This window comes from Macaca fascicularis, chromosome 19, assembly GCF_037993035.2.
Source record: "Macaca fascicularis isolate 582-1 chromosome 19, T2T-MFA8v1.1".
Taxonomy (NCBI): Eukaryota; Metazoa; Chordata; class Mammalia; order Primates; family Cercopithecidae; genus Macaca; species Macaca fascicularis.
In genome coordinates this window covers 24,397,162-24,415,899 of record NC_088393.1, presented here as the reverse complement: position 1 = coordinate 24,415,899, position 18,738 = coordinate 24,397,162, and the positions used below count along the sequence as shown (strand labels likewise).

At 44.6% G+C, this 18,738-nt stretch overlaps 1 protein-coding gene across 23 annotated transcripts in view; it reads left to right on the top strand.

Moving 5' to 3' along the window:
• The window catches only part of LOC135968652 (zinc finger protein 431-like), an 85,536-nt gene that overhangs the window by 11,180 nt on the left and 55,618 nt on the right, over positions 1–18,738 (top strand). For 6 of the 23 annotated variants that reach the window (XR_010583572.1, XR_010583570.1, XR_010583565.1 and 3 more), the window contains exons 2-3: positions 8,274–8,401; positions 9,039–9,136. The exons of 11 other annotated variants lie outside the window; for them this stretch is intronic. Coding sequence is in view for 2 of the 12 variants with exons in the window: in XM_065536346.1 (XP_065392418.1) it covers positions 13,752–13,754 (3 nt within the window). In the remaining 10 variants the exon portion in view is untranslated. Of the gene's footprint in view, positions 1–258; positions 372–1,868; positions 2,052–3,593; positions 5,052–6,793; positions 7,879–8,273; positions 8,402–9,038; positions 9,137–9,957; positions 13,755–18,738 lie in introns of those variants that run through there. 6 more of the 23 variants (XM_065536346.1, XM_065536345.1, XR_010583566.1 and 3 more) reach the window with 5 other exon arrangements.

Below are 18,738 nucleotides of genomic sequence, written 5' to 3'. Positions count from 1 at the left end.
TCTGCATTGGTGTTGCTCACAGGGGGCATTGTGGCATATCGCTGGGCCTTGCACTTAGGTGATGAGAGTCTCCTCCTTTGCCTCAGTACTGCCCACAGAAGGTATCATGACATATCTCTGGGCCCCACACCCAGATTATGTGACTCCTGCCTGTCCCCTGACCACATAAGCAATTGTGACATATTGCTGAGTCTGACTCTCTGGTATAACTCTACTACCAACAAGAAGCATTGTGACATAGTTCTGCTCATCATCCAGGTGATGTGAATGTGATGAATGTGACTCTCTTCTCCTGCCTGATGCCTGCTCACAGAGGGAGTTGTGACATATCACTTGACTCCGTACCAAACGAGTGTGATTCTTCTTCCATCGTAAGTTCTGCTGGCAAGGGAGATTGAGACATATTGTGGAGCTCTACGCCAGTGTGACATAGTACTGTTTTCCTGGGCCTGGACCTCAAAAGGCATTGTGATATATTGCTGGGCCCAGCAACAAGGTGACATGAGTCTTCTGTATGGACCCTGACAACAGAGCATTGTGATGTATCTTTAAGAGCATCAACTATTTGATGTGACTCTCCTATTATGCCAAGGCTTCCCTCATATGAGAGATTGTGACATACCTTCTGGCCCAGAAATCGGGCGACATGTTTCTTCTGCCTGAGCTTTGCTTACAGGGAGCATTGTGACATATCACTGGTCTCAGCACCCAAGTGATGTGACTCTACTGCCTGTGCCCTGGTTTCAGGAGGAAATTTAGCATATCCCTGACTGAGCACCCAGGTTTTAACTCTTCTGCCTGGTGCCTGCTCTCAGAGAAGATTGTGACATATCCCTGGCCTGTTACCCAGATGATGTAACTCTCCTGCTCACTCCCTATCCACAGGGGAGATTGTGACATATATCTTTGTTCAGATCATAGGTGCGATGTTGACTCTCATATCTAAAATCAGCCAATAGGAGACATACTGTATATCTCTCATATGTGGGCTTAGGAAAATGGGTAAGATACTGGCTCTCCCCTTTGTAGGAAGGACAGAGAGAATTACACTCTCACATATTGTATAAAGCCCTCGGGTGGTACAAAGAGTGTCATAACAGGGTCCAGAAAACAGATGAGATTGTTTTTATGTATGCACACTTTGCCAATTCTTAAGACTGTCACCTTCATCCATGGACAGAGCCTACTGGTGAGGTCTTAAATCTTACAGTTCGATGCAGTGCAGAGTTGAAATTGTGACTATCATATGTGAACATCAGGCAACAGCTGAGGTGGTGACTCATTAGTAAGCCTAGCTTATAGGTAGGTGACAACTCTCATATCTGGACCCAGCCATTACAGAGGTGTTAACTCTCATATCTGGGCATAGAGCCACAGGTACGATCATGGGTCCATAGCAGCACAAATGTCTCCCAGTTACCAAAGATTGCGACTCTCATGCATACCTTATAAATTTCTCAGGTAGTACAGAGAGTGTTCTAACTAGGCTCAGCATACAGTTGAGGTTTTGACACTCATGCACACCCAGCCGACAGTAAAGATTTTCATCTTTTCACATGAACACAGTCCACTGGAGGTTCTGAATCTCATATGCAGACAGTCGCAAGTTGGAAAATTTATTCTCATAAGTGAATCCAGTCCAAAGGCAAGTTAGTGACTTTCGGACCAAGATTGAACACACCTGTTTGTCTGATTCCACTAAGGTGACACAGCCAGTAAGAGGGATTGAGTCTCTCATTCAGTGATTCAATTCATTCTAAAAATTGTGACTTGTGTTCTTAGATCCAACATACAGGAGGTGTTGACTTTCGTACCAAGAATTGGGATATATACAGGATTGTTAATGTCATCCCTGGTCTTTCCTGCAGGTGTGATTTTGACACACACTTCTGCCCAGCATCTGAGTAATGTGATTCTTCAGAATTGGCCCAGCCTAGAAATAGGATTGTGCCACCCTGCTGGACCCAGCACCTGGGTGATGTAACTCTGTTCTCCTGCCTTGGTGCTCCTCGAAAAAGACATTGTAACGTATCTCAGAGCCTTGCACCAAGGTAATGTGAGTCTCCTCTCATGCCTTGGTTTTACACACAGAATTGGGATATGTACAGGATTGTTAATCTCTTCTTGGACCTTCCTGCACGTGTGACTGTGACACATGCCTCTGTGTAGAACCTGAGTGAGTTTACTTTCCTGTCTGTATTTAACCCACAGATGGAATCGTGACATGTCACTGGACCAGAAACTAGGTGATGTGACTCCATTGTCTTGCCTCTGTGCTTTCCACATGGGGCATTTGGACATATCACTGTGCCTTGCACCCAGGGGATGGGAGTTTTCTTTCCTGCTTTGGTGTTGTCCACAGTCAACATTGTGAAATATTGCTGCCCTGCCCCCTAGGTTGTTACTCTCCTGCCTCTGCTTTGCCCACATGGGTCATTCTGACATATTGCTGGGTCTAAAACCCAGGCAATGTAACTCTCTTGTTTGGGTTCTGCCTGCAAGAGTCACATATCTCTGCTCATCACCTAGGTGATGTGACTCCCTTTTACTGCCTAGTTCCTTCTCACAAAACATCCTGTGACATATCTCTAGGCCCCATACCTAGCTGGTGTGACTCTTCTTTTAGGTTCCACCTGCTGCAGAGATAGTAACAAACCTCTGGACCCAGCAGCATAATGATATTATTCTTTTGCCTTGTGCCTGCCCTCAGAAAGCACTGTAACATATTCATGGGCCCAGCACCAAGGTGATAAGTGTGTCCAGCCTGGACCCTGCCCACAGGGGCATTGTAACATCACTTGGCTCATCAGATGTTTGATGTTATCCCCTCCCATCTCTTACCCTGTGTTTGCCTATAAGAGACATTGTCACAAGTTTCTGGGCCCAGCACCTAGGTGTTATCTTCCTGGGACCTGTCCATATGGGGATTGTGATATATTGCATGGCCCAGTACTTACTTGATGTGACTCTCCTCTCATACCTAGGCCCTGTTCACAGGTGTGATTGTGACACATAGCTTGGCCTAGCCCCTAGGTTATGTTACTCTCCTCTTATCCTTCAGTTATTTTCACAAGGGGCATTGTGACATATTGCTGGACTGGGAACCCAGGTGATGTGACTCTCCTCTACTGCCTGAAATATACCCAAAAAGAGAGTTTGATATATTGCTTGACCAGGATCCTAGGTGATGTTACTCTTTTCTCCTGCCTAAAGCCTGCATACATTATGTATTTTGACACATCGTTGGGGCCAACACCGAGGTGATGTAACTCTCCTGCATGGACTTGCCTACAGGGGTATGATGATGTACCTTTTCATTCATCACCCAGGTGGTATGACTCTCCACTTATGCCTGGGCCTTGATGAAAGAGGAATTGTGACATATCCCTGGACTTAGCACTTAGGTGATGTAACTCACTTTTATTGCCAGGGCATAGAATATTATGAGTATTGTGACAAGTCTCTTGGCCTTACAGCTAGGGGATGAGAGGCTCCTGCCTGGGTCCTGCCCACAGGACGCTTTGTGGCCTGTCTTCTGGTTTTATTACCTAGAAAGATGTGACTCTCGTCTTCTGCCTGCATTCTTCCCACAGAGAAGATTGTGACATCACTGGACCCAGCAATTAGAAGATGTTTCTCTCCTGCCTGAGCCTTGCCCACAGGAACCTTGTGACATATCCTTGGGCTCAGTAACCAAGTGATGGAACTCTGCCACCTGTGCCCTGTCTACTTAGGCTATTGCAAAGTATAGCTGGTTTCAATACCCGGGTGATGTAACTCTCCTGCCAGGCCACTGCCTTCCAGGGATATTGTGACATATCTTTGTGCCAATCACCCAGGTGATGTGAATCTTTTCACCTGTCTGGTCCTTGTTCACTGGGGGATAATGATACATATTGCTGGTTTCAGCACGGAGCTGATGTAACTTGTCTCTTCTTCCTATATTCTACCTGCAAAAAAACTGACATATCACTAGGCCCATCAGCAAAGTTATTTTGCCTGGCCCTGCCCTTAAAAGACATTGTGACATATTGCAGCGCCCAGAACCAATGGATTTTTTTTTTTTTTTTTGAGACGGAGTCTTGCTCAGTCGCCCAGGCTGGAGTGTGGTAGCACGATCTCAGCTCACTGCAAGCTCTGCCTCCCGGGTTCACGCCATTCTCCTGCCTCAGCCTCCTGAGTAGCTGGGACTACAGGCACCCGCCACTACGCCTGGCTAATTTTTTTGTATTTTTAGTAGAGACGGGGTTTCACTGTGTTAGCCAGGATGGTCTCGATCTCCTGACCTCGTGATCCGCCCATCTCGGCCTCCCAAAGTGCTGGGATTACAGACGTGAGCCACCGCGCCCAGCCCTACCAATGTAATTTGTCTCTTGCCTAAACCCTGCCTACTGGGGGAATTGTGATAGATCTCTTGGCCAATGAACTATATGATGTGACTCTCCTTTGTGGTTTTTTTTTTTTTTTTTTTTTTTTTTTTTAAACACAGTTTCACTCTTGTTTCCCAGGCTGGAATGCAATGGCACAATCTTGGCTCATTGCAACCTCTGCTTCCCAGTTTCAAGTGATTCTCCTGCCTCAGCCTCCCAAATAGTTGGGATTACAGGCATGCACCACCACACCTGGCTAATTTTTTGTATTTTTAGTAGAGACAGGGTTTCTCCATGTTGGTCAGGCTGGTCTCGAATTCCTGACCTCAGGTGATCTGCCCACTTCAGCCCCCCAAAGTAGTGGGATTACAGGTGTGAGCCACTGTGCCTGGTGACCCTCCTTTTTTACCTGGGCTTTGCCAGTAGTAGAGATTGTGACCTATCTCTGGGCCCAGCACCTAGATGTTATGACTTTCCTCTCCTGCCTGGTCCATGCCCACAAAAAAGAGAGTGACTTATCACTAGGCTTGACACACAAGTGATTAGATTCTTCTGCATGAACCCAGCCCACGTGGCTTATTGTGACATCTCTAGGCCCATCACCTAGACGATGTGACTCTTCTTCCTGGGAACTGTCCATAATGAGGATTGTGATACATCACTTGGCCCAGCACTTATGTGGTGAGACTCTCTTCTTTTGCCTGGGCCTATCAATTTGGGCAACTGTGTCATATAGCTTTACTCAGCCCCTAGGTTATGTGACTCTCCTGTTTTTCCTGAGTCCTACCCACAGAGGTCATTGCAACATATCTCTGAGCCCCTAATGTAAGTAATTTGGCTGACTCTCCTGCCTGGGCTTTCTGCTCGGTGATTTTTGTGACACATTTTTTGACTCAGCACCTAGGTAATGTGACTCTTCCCCACTGTTTGGACTGTGTCACAGAAGGTATTGTGATGTATCACTGGGCCTAACACCTAGGTGAAGATACTGTCTTCTCCTGCCTGGACACTGCATAAATTGTATATTTTGATATGTTGCTGGGGTTAACACATGGGTGATTCAGCTCTCTCACGTGGATCATGAGCATGGGGTTATTAGGACATTTATTTTTGTTAATCACCTAAGTGATATGACTCCTCTCCTCCCTGAACCCTGTCAAAAGGAAAGATTGTGACATATCACTGAAACCAGAACTTAGGTGATGCGACTCTTCTGTTTAGCAACCATGTATTTTGGGTATTGTGACATTTCACATGGCCAAACACCTAGAAGAATGGGAGACTTCGGCCTCAGTCCTTTCCACAGGGTTTCTTGTGATATATATCTGCATCCATTACATAAAAGATGTGATGCCTTTTCTATCTGCACCCTGCCCACAGGAAAGATTGTGACATACTTCGGTCCCCAACCACCAAGTGATGTGTCTCTCCTGCATGTGCATAACTTTCAGGAGAAAATTGTAACACATCACTGGTTGAGAACCCAGATGATGTGACTCACCTGCCTTGTCACAGTCCTCAGGGAAAAGAAAAATTACATATCAGTGGCCCAGCATCCAGGTGATATCACTCTCCTGGGTGATTTCTGCCAAAAAGTTCATTGGTAACATATATCTCGGCCCAGCTCACAGGTTTGATGATAACTAATACCTCGTACCAGTCAGTAGAAGAGATACTGTCTCCCACAGCTAGGCTTACAAAAAGGAGTAAGATCCCAGGTCTCCTCTCTGTTTGAAGGTTATAGAGAATTACCACTCTCTCGTATATTGTATAAAGCAGTCACACGTGGAAAAGCCCACTGATGAGGTCTTAATTCTCATGCACAGATGCAGGCCACAGTTAAAACTGAACATCATTTGTAAACATGTGGCCACAGTTGAGATGGTGATTCATTTCTAAGCCCAGCTCAGAGGTGGATGAGATGCTCCTCTCTGGACCCAGCCAGTTGGAGAGATGTTGACCACATTAGATCATGGGTACAGAGCAGCATAATGTTCTCAGCAGGTTGCAACTCTCATGCACACCATATACAGTCCTCAAGAGAGTGCCCTTACAGGGTCAAGCACACAGGTGAGATTGTGAAACTTATATTCACACCCAGTCAATAGCAAAGATTGTCATCCACTTAAATACAGCCTACCTTTGAGGTTCTGAACCTCACTTTTGGAGGTAGTTGAATGTTGGAAAATTGACTCTCATTTGTGGATTTTGTCCACAGTTGGGTTAGTGACTTTTTTTTTTCTTTGAGACGGAGTCTCGCTCTGTCATCCAGGCTGGAGTGCAGTGGCATGATCTTGGCTCACTGCAACCTCCACCTACCAGGTCCAAGCGATTCTCTCACCTCAGCCTTCAGAGTAGCTGAGACTACAGGTGCATGCCACCATGCCTGGCTAATTATTCTTTTTTTTTTTTTTTTTTTGAGACAGAGTCTCGCTTAGTCGCCCAGGCTGGAGTGCAGTGGCGCGATCTCGGCTCACTGCAAGCTCCACCTCCCGGGTTCACGCCATTCTCCTGCCTCAGCCTCCCGAGTAGCTGGGACTACAGGCACCCGCCGCCTCGCCCGGCTAATTTTTTGCATTTTTAGTAGAGACGGGGTTTCACAGTGTTAGCCAGGATGGTCTCGATCTCCTGACCTTGTGATCCGCCCGCCTCGGCCTCCCAAAGTGCTGGGATTACAGGCGTGAGCCACTGCGCCCGGCTTATTCTGTTTTTTACTAGAGACAGGGTTTCACCATGTTGGCCAGACTGGTCTCGAACTCCTGACGTCGTGATCTGCCCACCTCGGTCTCCCAAAGTGTTGGGACTACAGTCATGACCACCATGCCTGGCCTCGAGTTAGTGACTCTGTAACCAAAATTCAACACATCTTTGTTACTGTAATCTCACTAAGGAGCATAATTCATTCGTTTTATTTTGAGATGGAGTTTCTCTTTACCCAGGCTAGAGTGCGGTGGCGTGATCTCGGCTCACTGCAACTTCTGCTTCCTGGGTTCAAGTGATTCTCCTGCCTCAGCCTCCCGAGTAGCTGGGATGCCCACCACCACGCAGGCTAATATTTTGTATTTTTAGTAGAGATGGGGTTTCACCATGTTGGTCAGGCTGGTCTGGAACTCCTGACCTCAAATGATCTGCCCACCTCGGTCTCCCAAGGTGCTGGGATTACAGGTGTGAGCTACTGTGCCCAGCTTAAGGCACATAATTTGCAAAGGAAATGGAGGTTCTCATGCACAAATCCAGTTCACCATTGAGATTGTGACTCCTGTACTTAGACCCAACATACACGAGGTGTTGATTCTCATCCCTTGACTCAGGACCTGTGTGTAACTCTTAATGTCATCACAAGACCTTTCTACAAGTGTATTGTGACATCTGAGTTATTTATCTCTTTTTCCTGGGCCCAGTTCACAGTGCTGTATCACTGGATCCAGATCCTTGGTAATGTGGTTCTGTTCTGCCTTGATACAGCCCACAGGCGTCATTGTGACATATCGCGAGGAGTTGCACCCAGGTGATTTGAGTCTCCTCTTCTGCCTTGGTGCTGCCCACAGGTGTATTGTGACATATTGCTTGGTCTATGTTATGTGAATCTTTTGCTTTTGCCCTAAACACATAGGCCATTGTAACATTGCTGAGTCCAACACCCAGGTGATGTAACGCTTCATCCTGGACCTATCTACAGAGGGGATTGTAATATATGTCTTCACCAATCACCCTGGAAATATGACTAACTTTTCCTGCCTGTTCCCTAATCACAGGGGGTATTGGGACATACTATTGGGTCCAGCACCTAGCCGATGTGACACTTTTCTTTTTTTAAGGTTCTGCTTAGAAAAGACATTATGACGTATGACTGTCCCTAACACTAAGGTGATGTTACTTCTTTTGTTTTGGCTCTGCCCTTAGAAGGCATTGAGACATGCTGCTGGGCCTAACACTGAGATGATGTGAGTCCTCTGCCTGAATCCTGACCACAGGGAGCATTGTGACATATTTCTTGACCCATTACAATCTCTCCAATGGGCCAAGCTCAGGTAAATGCCCTTTATACCTACGTGATGTGACCTTCCTCTTCTGCCTGGGCCATGCCCACAGAATAGAGAGTGACTTATTGCTGGGGCAAGCAAAACAGTGATGTAATTTTTCTGCCTGGTCCCTGCACACAGGAGTCACTGTGATATATGTTTAGGCCTCCCACCTGGATGATGTGACTCTTTTCTTCTGGAGTTTGTCCACAGTGGGAATTGTGATATGCCACTTGACGTAGCTCCTATGTGATGTGACTCTTCCTCATTCTTGGCTTCTTTCCACCGGGGTGATTGGAACATAAAGCTGAGCCCAGCACCTAGGCTGTGTCTCTCCTCTTGTTTATGAGCCGTACCCACAAGGGACATTGTGACATATCTCTAGACTTCTCACTTAGGTAATGTGACTTGTTTGCCTAGGCCCTCCCTTCAGGGGTATTGTGAAATACTGCTGGACCAAGAACCTAGGTGATATGACTCTCTGCTACTGCTTGGGGTGTGCTTAAGGAGAAATTGTGATGTGCACTTAGGTGCATCCATCACCTACATGGTGTTACTCTCCTCTCCTGCCTGAGACCTGCATGCATCATGTATTTCTTTTACTTAATTAATTGTTTTGAGATGGAGTTTTGCTCTTGTTGCCTAGGCTGGAGTGCAGTGGCACCATCTCAGCTCACCACAACCTTCACCTCTTGGGTTCAAGCAGTTCTCTTGCCTCAGCCTCCCGAGTAGCTAGAATTACAGGTATGTGCCACCACTCCCACCTAATTTTGTATTTCTGATAGAGATGGTATTTCTCCATGTTGGTCAGGCTGTTCTCGAACTCCTGACCGCAGATGATTCGAACATTTTAGCCTCCCACAGTGCTGGGATTATAGGCAGGTGCCACCACACCTGGCTGGAATAATTTATTTCAACATATCTCTGGGTTCAACAACGTGATGATACAACTTTCCTGCATGGGCCCTCCCACAGAAATATTCTAATACATCTCTTCTTTCATTATCTTGGTGATGTGACTTTTCCATTCTGCTTGAGCACTGCCAAAAAAAAAAAAAAAAAAAAAAATTTGTGACAGATTCCTGGACCAAGCACCTAGGTGATGTGACTCTCTTCACTTGCCTGAAACCAACATATTTTGGTTATTGTGACATATCACTGAAACAAACACCTAGGGGTTGGAAAGTTTCTGCCTGAGCCCTTCCCACAGATAGCCTTGGTATGTATTTTTTTATCCATCATCTGGAGGGTAAAACCCTCTACTTCTGCCTGCATTCTCCCCATAGAGAAGATTGTGACATATTGCTGGGCCCAGCAACCAGGTGTTTCATCTGTCCTTCTGGACTTTGCCCACAGTGAGTCTTCTGACATATATCTGAGCTCAGCATGCAGGTGATCTTACTCTTCTTCCTGTGCCCTGCTTTCAGGAGAGGATTGTAATGTCTCTGGTTGAGAACCCTGTGATGTGACTTTCCTGGCTAGTGCATGCTCTCAGGGAAGATTGTGACATAACCCTGGCCCAGCACACAGTTGATGTGACTCTTGTGCTTGTTCTCTGCCCACAGGTGTAATTGTGACATATAACTTGGCCAAGCACACAGATGTAATGATGACTTTCATACCTCCAAGAAGCCAGTAGGAGAGATAATGTTGCTCATAGCTACGCTTAGGAAAACAAAGAAGATCCTGGCTCTTCTTTCTGTACAAACGTCATAGAGGATTACCACTCTCTCACATATGTGAAGCCCTAGTGTGTTACAGAGAATGTCATAACAGGGTCCATCATGCAGATGAGATTGCATCTTTCCTATGCACAGCCCAGCAACCTTTAGAATTGTCACCCTTACACATGGAGAGAGCCCACTGGGTGAGGTCCTGAATTTCACATGAATGTACTCCACAGTTGGAACTTTGTCATATGTGAATATCTGGCCACAGTTGAGATGGTGACTCATGCCTGTAATCCCAGCAGTTTGGGAGTCTGAGGGAAGCAGATCATAAGGTCAGGAGTACCAGACCAGTCTGCTTAATATTGTGAAACCCTGTCTCTACTAAAAAACAAAGCAGCCAGGCATGGTGACCGGTGTCTGTAGTCCCAGCTACTCAAGAGGCTGAGGCAGGAGAATCGGTTGAATTCGGGAGGTGGAGGTTGCAGCGAGCCAAAATCGTGCCACTGCACTCCAGCCTGGGTGATAGAGTGAGATTCCATCTCAAAAAAAAAAAAAAAAAAAAAAAAAGAAAAGAAAGAAAGAAAGAATGAATGTTTTTGCACCAATCCCAAAGGTGATGTGACTCTCTCATGTTAGCTGGTCTCTGCTCACAGGAAGAATCGTGACCTTTCACAGCATATGGTTGATTTTTTTCTTTTATTTCTTAGTTTTTCCTGCAGGAAAGATTGTGAAATATTACTGAACTAAGTACCAAAGTGATATTACTTTTTTTTCTTGGACCTGCCTATGTAATACATTGTGACGTATTGCTGTGCCCTGCCCCTAGATGATATGAGTTTTCTGCCTATCAACTATTTTATGTGACTCTCCTCTTTTATCTTTGCTTCATCCATAGATTAGACTGTAATATATCTTTGGGCCTGGGTCGTGCTAACAGAAGCAACAGTGACTTACTACTAGGCCCAGCCCACAGAGTTGTGATACTACTGCTTGATTCCTGCCCAAGTGGTCATTTTGACATCTCTCTTGGCCAATCGCCTAAATGACAGGTCTCTCCTTCTCTTTCTGGACCTGTCCACAGTAGGAAATGTGACATATCTCTGGGCCCAGCACGTATGTGATGTTACTCTTCTTATGCCAAGGCCTTGCCTACTGTAGTGATTGTGCCATATAGCTGGGCCCAGCTCCTATGTTTTCTGACTCTGGTTTTCTTTCTGAGCCTTTTACCAAGGTGATGTGACTTTTCTTCCTGGGTCGTCCTCTCAGGGTATTGTGACATGTTGCTGGATGCAGCATTTAGGTGATGTGACTTCCTCTACTGCTTGGACTCTGACCAAAAAGGGATTGTGATGTATCACTTGGCACAGCACCTATGTGATGGGACTCTTTTTCTCTGACCTGGGCCCTACAAACATTTTGCATTGTGACCTATAGCTGGGGCTGCCACCCAGGTGATAAGAGTCTTCTACATAAGCCCTAGCCACAAGAGTATTATGAAATATCTTTTTATTCATCATCTAGGTAGTAATGTGACTCTTTTTCAGCTTCTACCCTGCCACAAGGGAATTGTGATGTATCACTGGACCCAGCAGCTAGATGATGTAACTTATATTTTGACTGGACCTTGCATATTTTCATATTGTTACATATCATTGAGTCTGACATTAGGGAATGGGAAGCTCCTTCCTGCGCCCTGCCCACAGGCGGTCTTGTGACATATTTTGGATCAATATCCTATGAAATGTGACTGTCCTTGCCTACATGCTTCATGCACAAAGAAAAGATTGTAACATATCACTGGATCAGCCACCAGGTGTGTGTCTCACCTCTCAGGGCGTTGCTCACTGAGAGCTTTGTAACATATCACTGGGCCTAGCACCCAGATGATGTGACTTGTGGCCTGTGCTCATCTTTTTTTTAATTTCCTTTTTTTTTTCTTTTTTTTTTTTTTTTTGAGACAGAGTCTCTGTCACCCAGTTTGGAGTACAGTGATGTGATCTTGGCTCACTGCAATCTCCACCTCCTGGGTTCTAGCGGTTCTCCTTCCTTAGCCTCCCAGATAGCTGGGGATTACAGGCATGCATCACCACACTGGGCTTATTTTCGTATTTTTAGTAGAGGTGGGGTTTCACCATGCTGGCCAGGGTGGTCTCGAACTCCTGACCTTAGTTGATCTACTTACCTTAGTCTCCCAATGTGCTGGGATTACTGGCATGAGCCACTGCACCCAGTCTGCCTGCCTGCCACCTGCGGCCATCTTATAGAAATAGATTTTAATGCATCCCTGGCCAAGTACCTAGGTGATGTGATATGACTCTCCTATCTGGTTCTTCCCTCCAAAAAAGATTGTAACATCTTTAGACAAGCCCCAGGTAATGTGACTCTTCTGCTCACTCTCTACTCACTGATGTAATTGTGACATATATGTTGCCCCAGCTTGTAGTTTCTATGATGATTCTCACACCTTGAACCAGGCAATAAAAGAGTTACTCTCTCTCTTAGCTAGGCTTAGGAAAACAAACACGATCCTTAGTCTCCTTTTTTTTGCCAAGGTCATAGAGAATTACCACTCTCTCAAATATTGTATAAAGCCCTCGGGTGACACAGACAGTGCCATCAAGGAACAAAATTACAGATGATATTGTGTTACTTTTTTTTTTTGGAGACAGTCTTGCTCTATCACCCAGGCTGGACTGCAGTGGCACACTCTTGGCTCACTGCAGTCTCAGCCTTCTGAGTAGCTGGGACTATAGGCATGTACCACGAAGCCCAACTATTTTTTGTATTTTTAGTACAGACAGGGTTTCACCATGTTGGCCAGGCTGGTCTAGAACTCCTGACCTCAGGTGATCCGCTGGCCTCATGCTCGGAAAGTGCTGGTATTACAGGCATGAGCCACTGTACCTGGCCCCCTTTTTTTGTATGTATATATTTATTTATTTATTGAGATGAAGTATTGCTTTGTTGCCCAGGCTGGAGTGCGGTGGCATGATCTGGGCCCACTGCAACCTCTGCCTCCCCGGTTGAAGCAATTCTCTGTCTCAGTTTCCTGAATAGCTGGGATTACAGGTACCCGCCACTGTGCCCGGCTACTTTTTGTATTTTTAGTACAGACAGTGTTTCACCACCTTTGTCAGTCTGGCTTGGAACTTCTGACCTTGTGATCGGCCCGCCTAGGCCTCCCAAAGTGGTGGGATTACAGGCGTGAGCCACCGGACCCGGTCTGATTTTCTCTTGAACAATAATTTTATGTATTGTTAATATACATAAAATATTTTGGTTCACATTTTGAATACATTGAAAAAAAAAAATAGAAAAAAGATTTTTCCCATGTTCTGGGGTGGGCCTGGCTCAGCTCAGGCAGAAAGTCCTCCCTGAAAAGGCTGCAACTTAGGCTGTCACTCTTGTGTTAGGCTGATCACATGTTGTGTCACTCAGGGCCTGAGAAGGTGGGGTCTTGAACTATATCCAATCAGCGACGTTGGACTGGAAACTGCAATCGTACACACAACTGGAGCGGACAGGGTGACTTCCGGGATGTAGAGGGGGGACTCTGTCTCTAGCTGAAGATGGAACTCCTGCTCTCGTCTTCACTGCTCTGTGTCTTCTGACCTAGAGCCCCAGCCTGTGTGGCCCTGCGACCTGCAGGTACTGGAGATGCACAGCAAAAGACCACTGAAAGCCTAGAAATGGTGAGATTGCCGGGTCCGACATCCGGAGAGGGACAAGGGCTGGTTGGAACTGGTGGGAAGTGGCTGTGGCGGGACTCAGGCCTCCCCACAGTCAGCTCTGCACCCTGAGTTCTCCTTGCCCAGGTCTGCGTCAGTCTCCTGCAGAAGATGGCAGCTAGGCTGACAGGCGGGCCCCCTGGCGCCCTGTCTTCCCAGTGCAGTGACTGTACCATGGCCTGGAGCCCTCTCTGGGCAGCTCTGCACCAGTAGCGCGGCATCTCTCCCAGATGTGCAGGGACCACAGGAGAATCGTCAGGGCAGAATCCTGACTCAGGGTTATTAAGTATTAAATAATTTAATCAAAGGGTGATTCAAAAATTGTAGAGCACTCAGCTATGGTTTGTAATTTGTGGTCTATGGAAGGGGCTTCTTGAACTCCTGACCTCAGGTGATCCACCCATCTCCACCCCACAAGTGCTGGGATTACAGACCTGAGCCCTGCACCTGTCCTAGTTTCTTAATTTTTACAATCAAGGTGGAAATATCTTGGTTATATAATCAGCGTTTAATTGGCAGTTTATAGTTGGTTAAACCTGAAACTTGTTTCCGGCAATGTGGTAATTTACCAAAAAATGCTCTTGAGTTTAGATTATTTTTTAGAAGTAGAAATCCAGGGACTAGAGCCACCTCAGTCTAATTGCCTGCCACTTAATTATTTTCACATTCCACTGGTGATTGATTTTTCCCTGAATTTTTCACATGTGTCACAAGCAGGACTTCAAGTCCACCCCTCATCCCCTATTCCTCCAGCCTAACTCTGGCTTGCAGTAAAATACTAAATTTCCAGTTTCGTCTGATATTCCCAAATGCCAGTTTCCCCTCCCTAATTCATTTTATTAATTATTTGTCCTTGAGTGTATATTTTGATATTATTTTATTTTATTTATTTTTTTACTTATTGAGTTGGAGGGAGCCTTGCTCTGTCTCTGAGACTGGAGTGCAGTGGCATGATCTCACTGCAACCTCCACCTCCTGGGTTCAAGCGATTCTGCTGCCTCAGTCTCCTGAGTAGCTGAGATTATAGGTGCCCACCACCACGCCTGGCTAATTTTTGTATTTTTAGTTGAGACAGGGTTTCACCATGTTTGTCAGGCAGGTCGTGAACTCCTGACCTCAGGCGATCTACCCACCTTGGCCTTCCAAAATGCTGGGATTACAGGTGTGAGCCACCGTGCCCTGCCGATTAATTGTTTACTACATGATTTTTAATACAAATAATAATACATTTATTGTCTGAAAGGAATAAATGATTTTGCTTTTCTTACTGAGATATAAAATGTAAGCACCTTCAAAGTTTCTTCCCTTATGTGAACACTGTAAGTAATATTGCTGAATTTTTCTAACATTTAGTTTTAGTTTCACAAACCAAGTTAATAACTCTGACATGGAAGTTTAAGCCCAGTGAGTCCAAGCTGAGGCTAATGTTGGGCCTTCAAAAGGAGGTTATTAAGGCCCAGTTAGTTCCTTTTGGGGAGCCTCCCCTGCAAACTTCCCAGCCTGGTTATCCAAGCCAGGGAAGAAACCTCTATACTGAGAGAAGCTATAGAGCCTTGGAACTCTGGGGATCCGCAGGCAAATGCAGATAAGGTTAATATAAAGGAGATTGAGAGGGTCTTACCGCAAATGGAGTTGTTACTGTTTTGAGGCAGTTTCTAGACTTTTAAAAACAAAACATATATGTAAAAAAAATTGAATTTCAAAGGAGTATTGCAACAGAAGAAAGTAGCAACTATAAGTTTTTTTTTTGCTACGGGATCTTGCTCAGTTGACCAGGCAGCCTCTGAGTAGCTGGAATTACAGGTGTGCACCACCAAGCCTGGCTAATTTTTGTATTTTTAGTAGAGACGGGCTTTCACCATGTTGATCAGGCTAGTCTCAAACTCATGACCTTGTGATCCGCCCGCCTCAGCCTCCCAATGTGCTGGAATTACAGGCGTGAGCCACCGCGCTGGGCCAAGATTTTTAAATATTGCAAAGATTAGACAGAAAAGGGCTTTACTTTCCAGAGAAAAGCAAACAAGATTAGAAAGGAGGTTGGAGGGGAATGTTTAAGTGGAGGGTAAGAAAATCAGATTTTAGATTAGAGAATGTTTTACTCGGACGTATGTTCTTAGGAAGGACATAAAATGGAGTTGTATGGTGGCTCAGACTGAGGATGAGATCAAGTTCATGAGCTTGTGGGACGAAAATAAACCTGTTTGATTAAGAAGTATTTTATGTTGAGCACTGAAGACAAAGTCAGCTTGTTTTTCAGTGAGTAAAAAGAGAAAATGTACAAAGCGTTTTTCTGGCTGTGTGATAGGTAAGAAAAGAGAACACCATTTCAGTCATAATGGAAAGCGATCTCCCCCGCCACCACTTAAAGTCTTCCTGGAGAACACAAGGGATGAGAATTTTATTAATCACAGCTGTTTATCATCTTTGTGCTTCATCTTTTCCCACCTTTTTTCTTGGTCCTATACATTTCACTTTTTTGGGGTTGTATCTTTTTTTTTTTTTGAGACAGAGTTTTGCTCTTGTTTTATTTGTATTTTATTGTATTTGTATTTTATTTTATTTGTATTTTATATTATGTCATATTATTTATTTTTTTGGAGACAGTGTCTCAGTCTGTTGCCTAGGCTGAAGTGCAGTGGCATGATCTTGGCTCACTGCAGCCTCAACCTTCCGAGCTCAGGCAGTCTTCTTTTTTTTTTTCTTTTGAGACAGTCTCACTTTTGTTGCCCAGATTGGAGTGCAATGGCGTCATCTTGGCTCAGTGCAACTTCCTCCTCTGGAGTTCAAGTGACTCTTCTGTCTCAGTTTCCTGAGTAGCTGGGATTACAGGTGCCCACCACCACCATACTCAGCAAATTTTTGTATTTTTAGTAGAGACGGGATTTCACCATGTTGACCAGGATGGTCTTGAACTCCTGACCTGGTGATCTGCCTGCCTCAGCTTCCCAAAGTGCCGGGATTACAGGTGTGAGCCATCCCTCCAGGCCAAGCAATCCTCTTGTACCTCAGACTTCCAAGTAGCTGGGACTACAGGCATGCATCACTACACCTAGCTAATTTTTCTTTTCGTATTTTTTTAGAGATGGAATTTTTCCATATTACTCAGGGTGGTCTTAAACTCCTAAGCTCGGGCAATCCACCTGCCTTGGCCTCTCAAAGTGCTGGGATTACAGGCATGAGCCATTGTGTCTGATCATACCATATTTTCTTTATCCAGTCTACCACTGATAGACATTCAAGTTGATTCCATGTCTTTGCTAGTGTGAATAGTGCTGCAGTGAACACGCTTGTGCATGTGTCTTTATGACAGAATAATTTATATTTCTTTGGGTATATACCCAATGAGGTTGCTTGGTGAAATGGTAATTCTGTTTTTAGTTCTGTGAGAAATTGCCACACTGCTTTTTACAATGGTTGAATTAATGTACACTCTTAACAGCAGAGTATAAGTATTCCCTTTTCTCTGCAACTTTGACAGCGTTTATTTTTTTGACTTTTTAATAGCCCTTCTCACTGGTGTGAGATGGCATCTCGTAGTTTTTCTTTGCATTTCTCTAATGATTATTGATGAGCATTTTATTACATGCTTGTTAGCCACGTTTGTCTTCTTTTGAAAAACATCTTTTTCATGTTTTTTTTTCTTTTAGTGAGATCTTTTTTTTTCTTGTAAACTTATTTAAGTTTCTTATAGATTCTGGATATTACACCTTGGTCAGAAGCATAGTTTGCAAATTTTTCCTATTATTCTTTTGGTTGTCTGTTTACTGTGTTGATAGTTTCCTTTGCTGTGAAGAAGGTCTTTAGTTTAATTAGGTCCAATTTATCAATTTTTGCTTTTGTTGCAATGGCTTTTGGTATCTTCATCATGAAGTCTCTGCCAGTATCTGCGTCTAGAATGGTATTTCCTAAGTTATCTTCCAGGGTTTTAAAAATAATTTTCAAATAAATATTTCAGCCTTTAATTAATGTTGAGTTGATTTTTGTATATAGTGTAATAAAGTTTCGGTCTTCTACATAGTGCTAGCTAGTTATTCCACCACCATTTATTAAATAGGGAATTCTTTCCACATTTCTGTTGTCACCTTTGTTGAAGATCAGATGGTCGTAGGTATGTGACATTATTTCTGGGCTCCGTTCTGTTGCATTGGTCTATGAGTTTGTTTCTGTAACAGTTCCATGGCCGGGCGCGGTGGCTCAAGCCTGTAATCCCAGCACTTTGGGAGGCCGAGGCGGGCGGATCACAAGGTCAGGAGATCGAGACCACAGTGAAACCCCGTCTCTACTAAAAATACAAAAAATTAGCCGGGCGCGGTGGCGGGCGCCTGTAGTCCCAGCTACTCAGGAGGCTGAGGCAGGAGAATGGCGGGAACCCGGGAGGCGGAGCTTGCAATGAGCCGAGATCGCGCCACTGCACTCCAGCCTGGGCAACAGCGTGAGACTCCGTCTCAAAAAAAAAAAAAAAAAAAAAAAAAAAAAAACAGTTCCATGTTGCTCTGTTTACTGTAGCTCTGTAGTATAATTTGAAGTTAGGTAATGTAATGCCTTCAGCTTTGTTGTTTTTGCTTTTGATTACCTTGGCTATTCGGACTCTTGGTTTTATATGAATTTTACAATAGTTTTTGTTGTCGTTGTTCTGTTAAAAATATTTTGGTCATTTGATTAGAATAGCATTAAATCTGTAAATTTTTGGAGCAGTATAACTATTTTTAGGATATTGATATTTTCTACTTATGAGTGTAAAGTTGTTTTCCATTTGTTTGTGCCATTTCTGACATCTTTAAGCATTGTTTGTAATTCTTATCATAGAGATCTTTCACCTTCCTGGTTAGCTGTATTCCTAGATATTTTGTTCTTTTTGCAGCGATTGTTAATGGTATGTTTATAATTTGTGTTTGGTATGGATGTTGTTGATTTACAGGGATGATACTAATTTTTGTGCATTTATTTT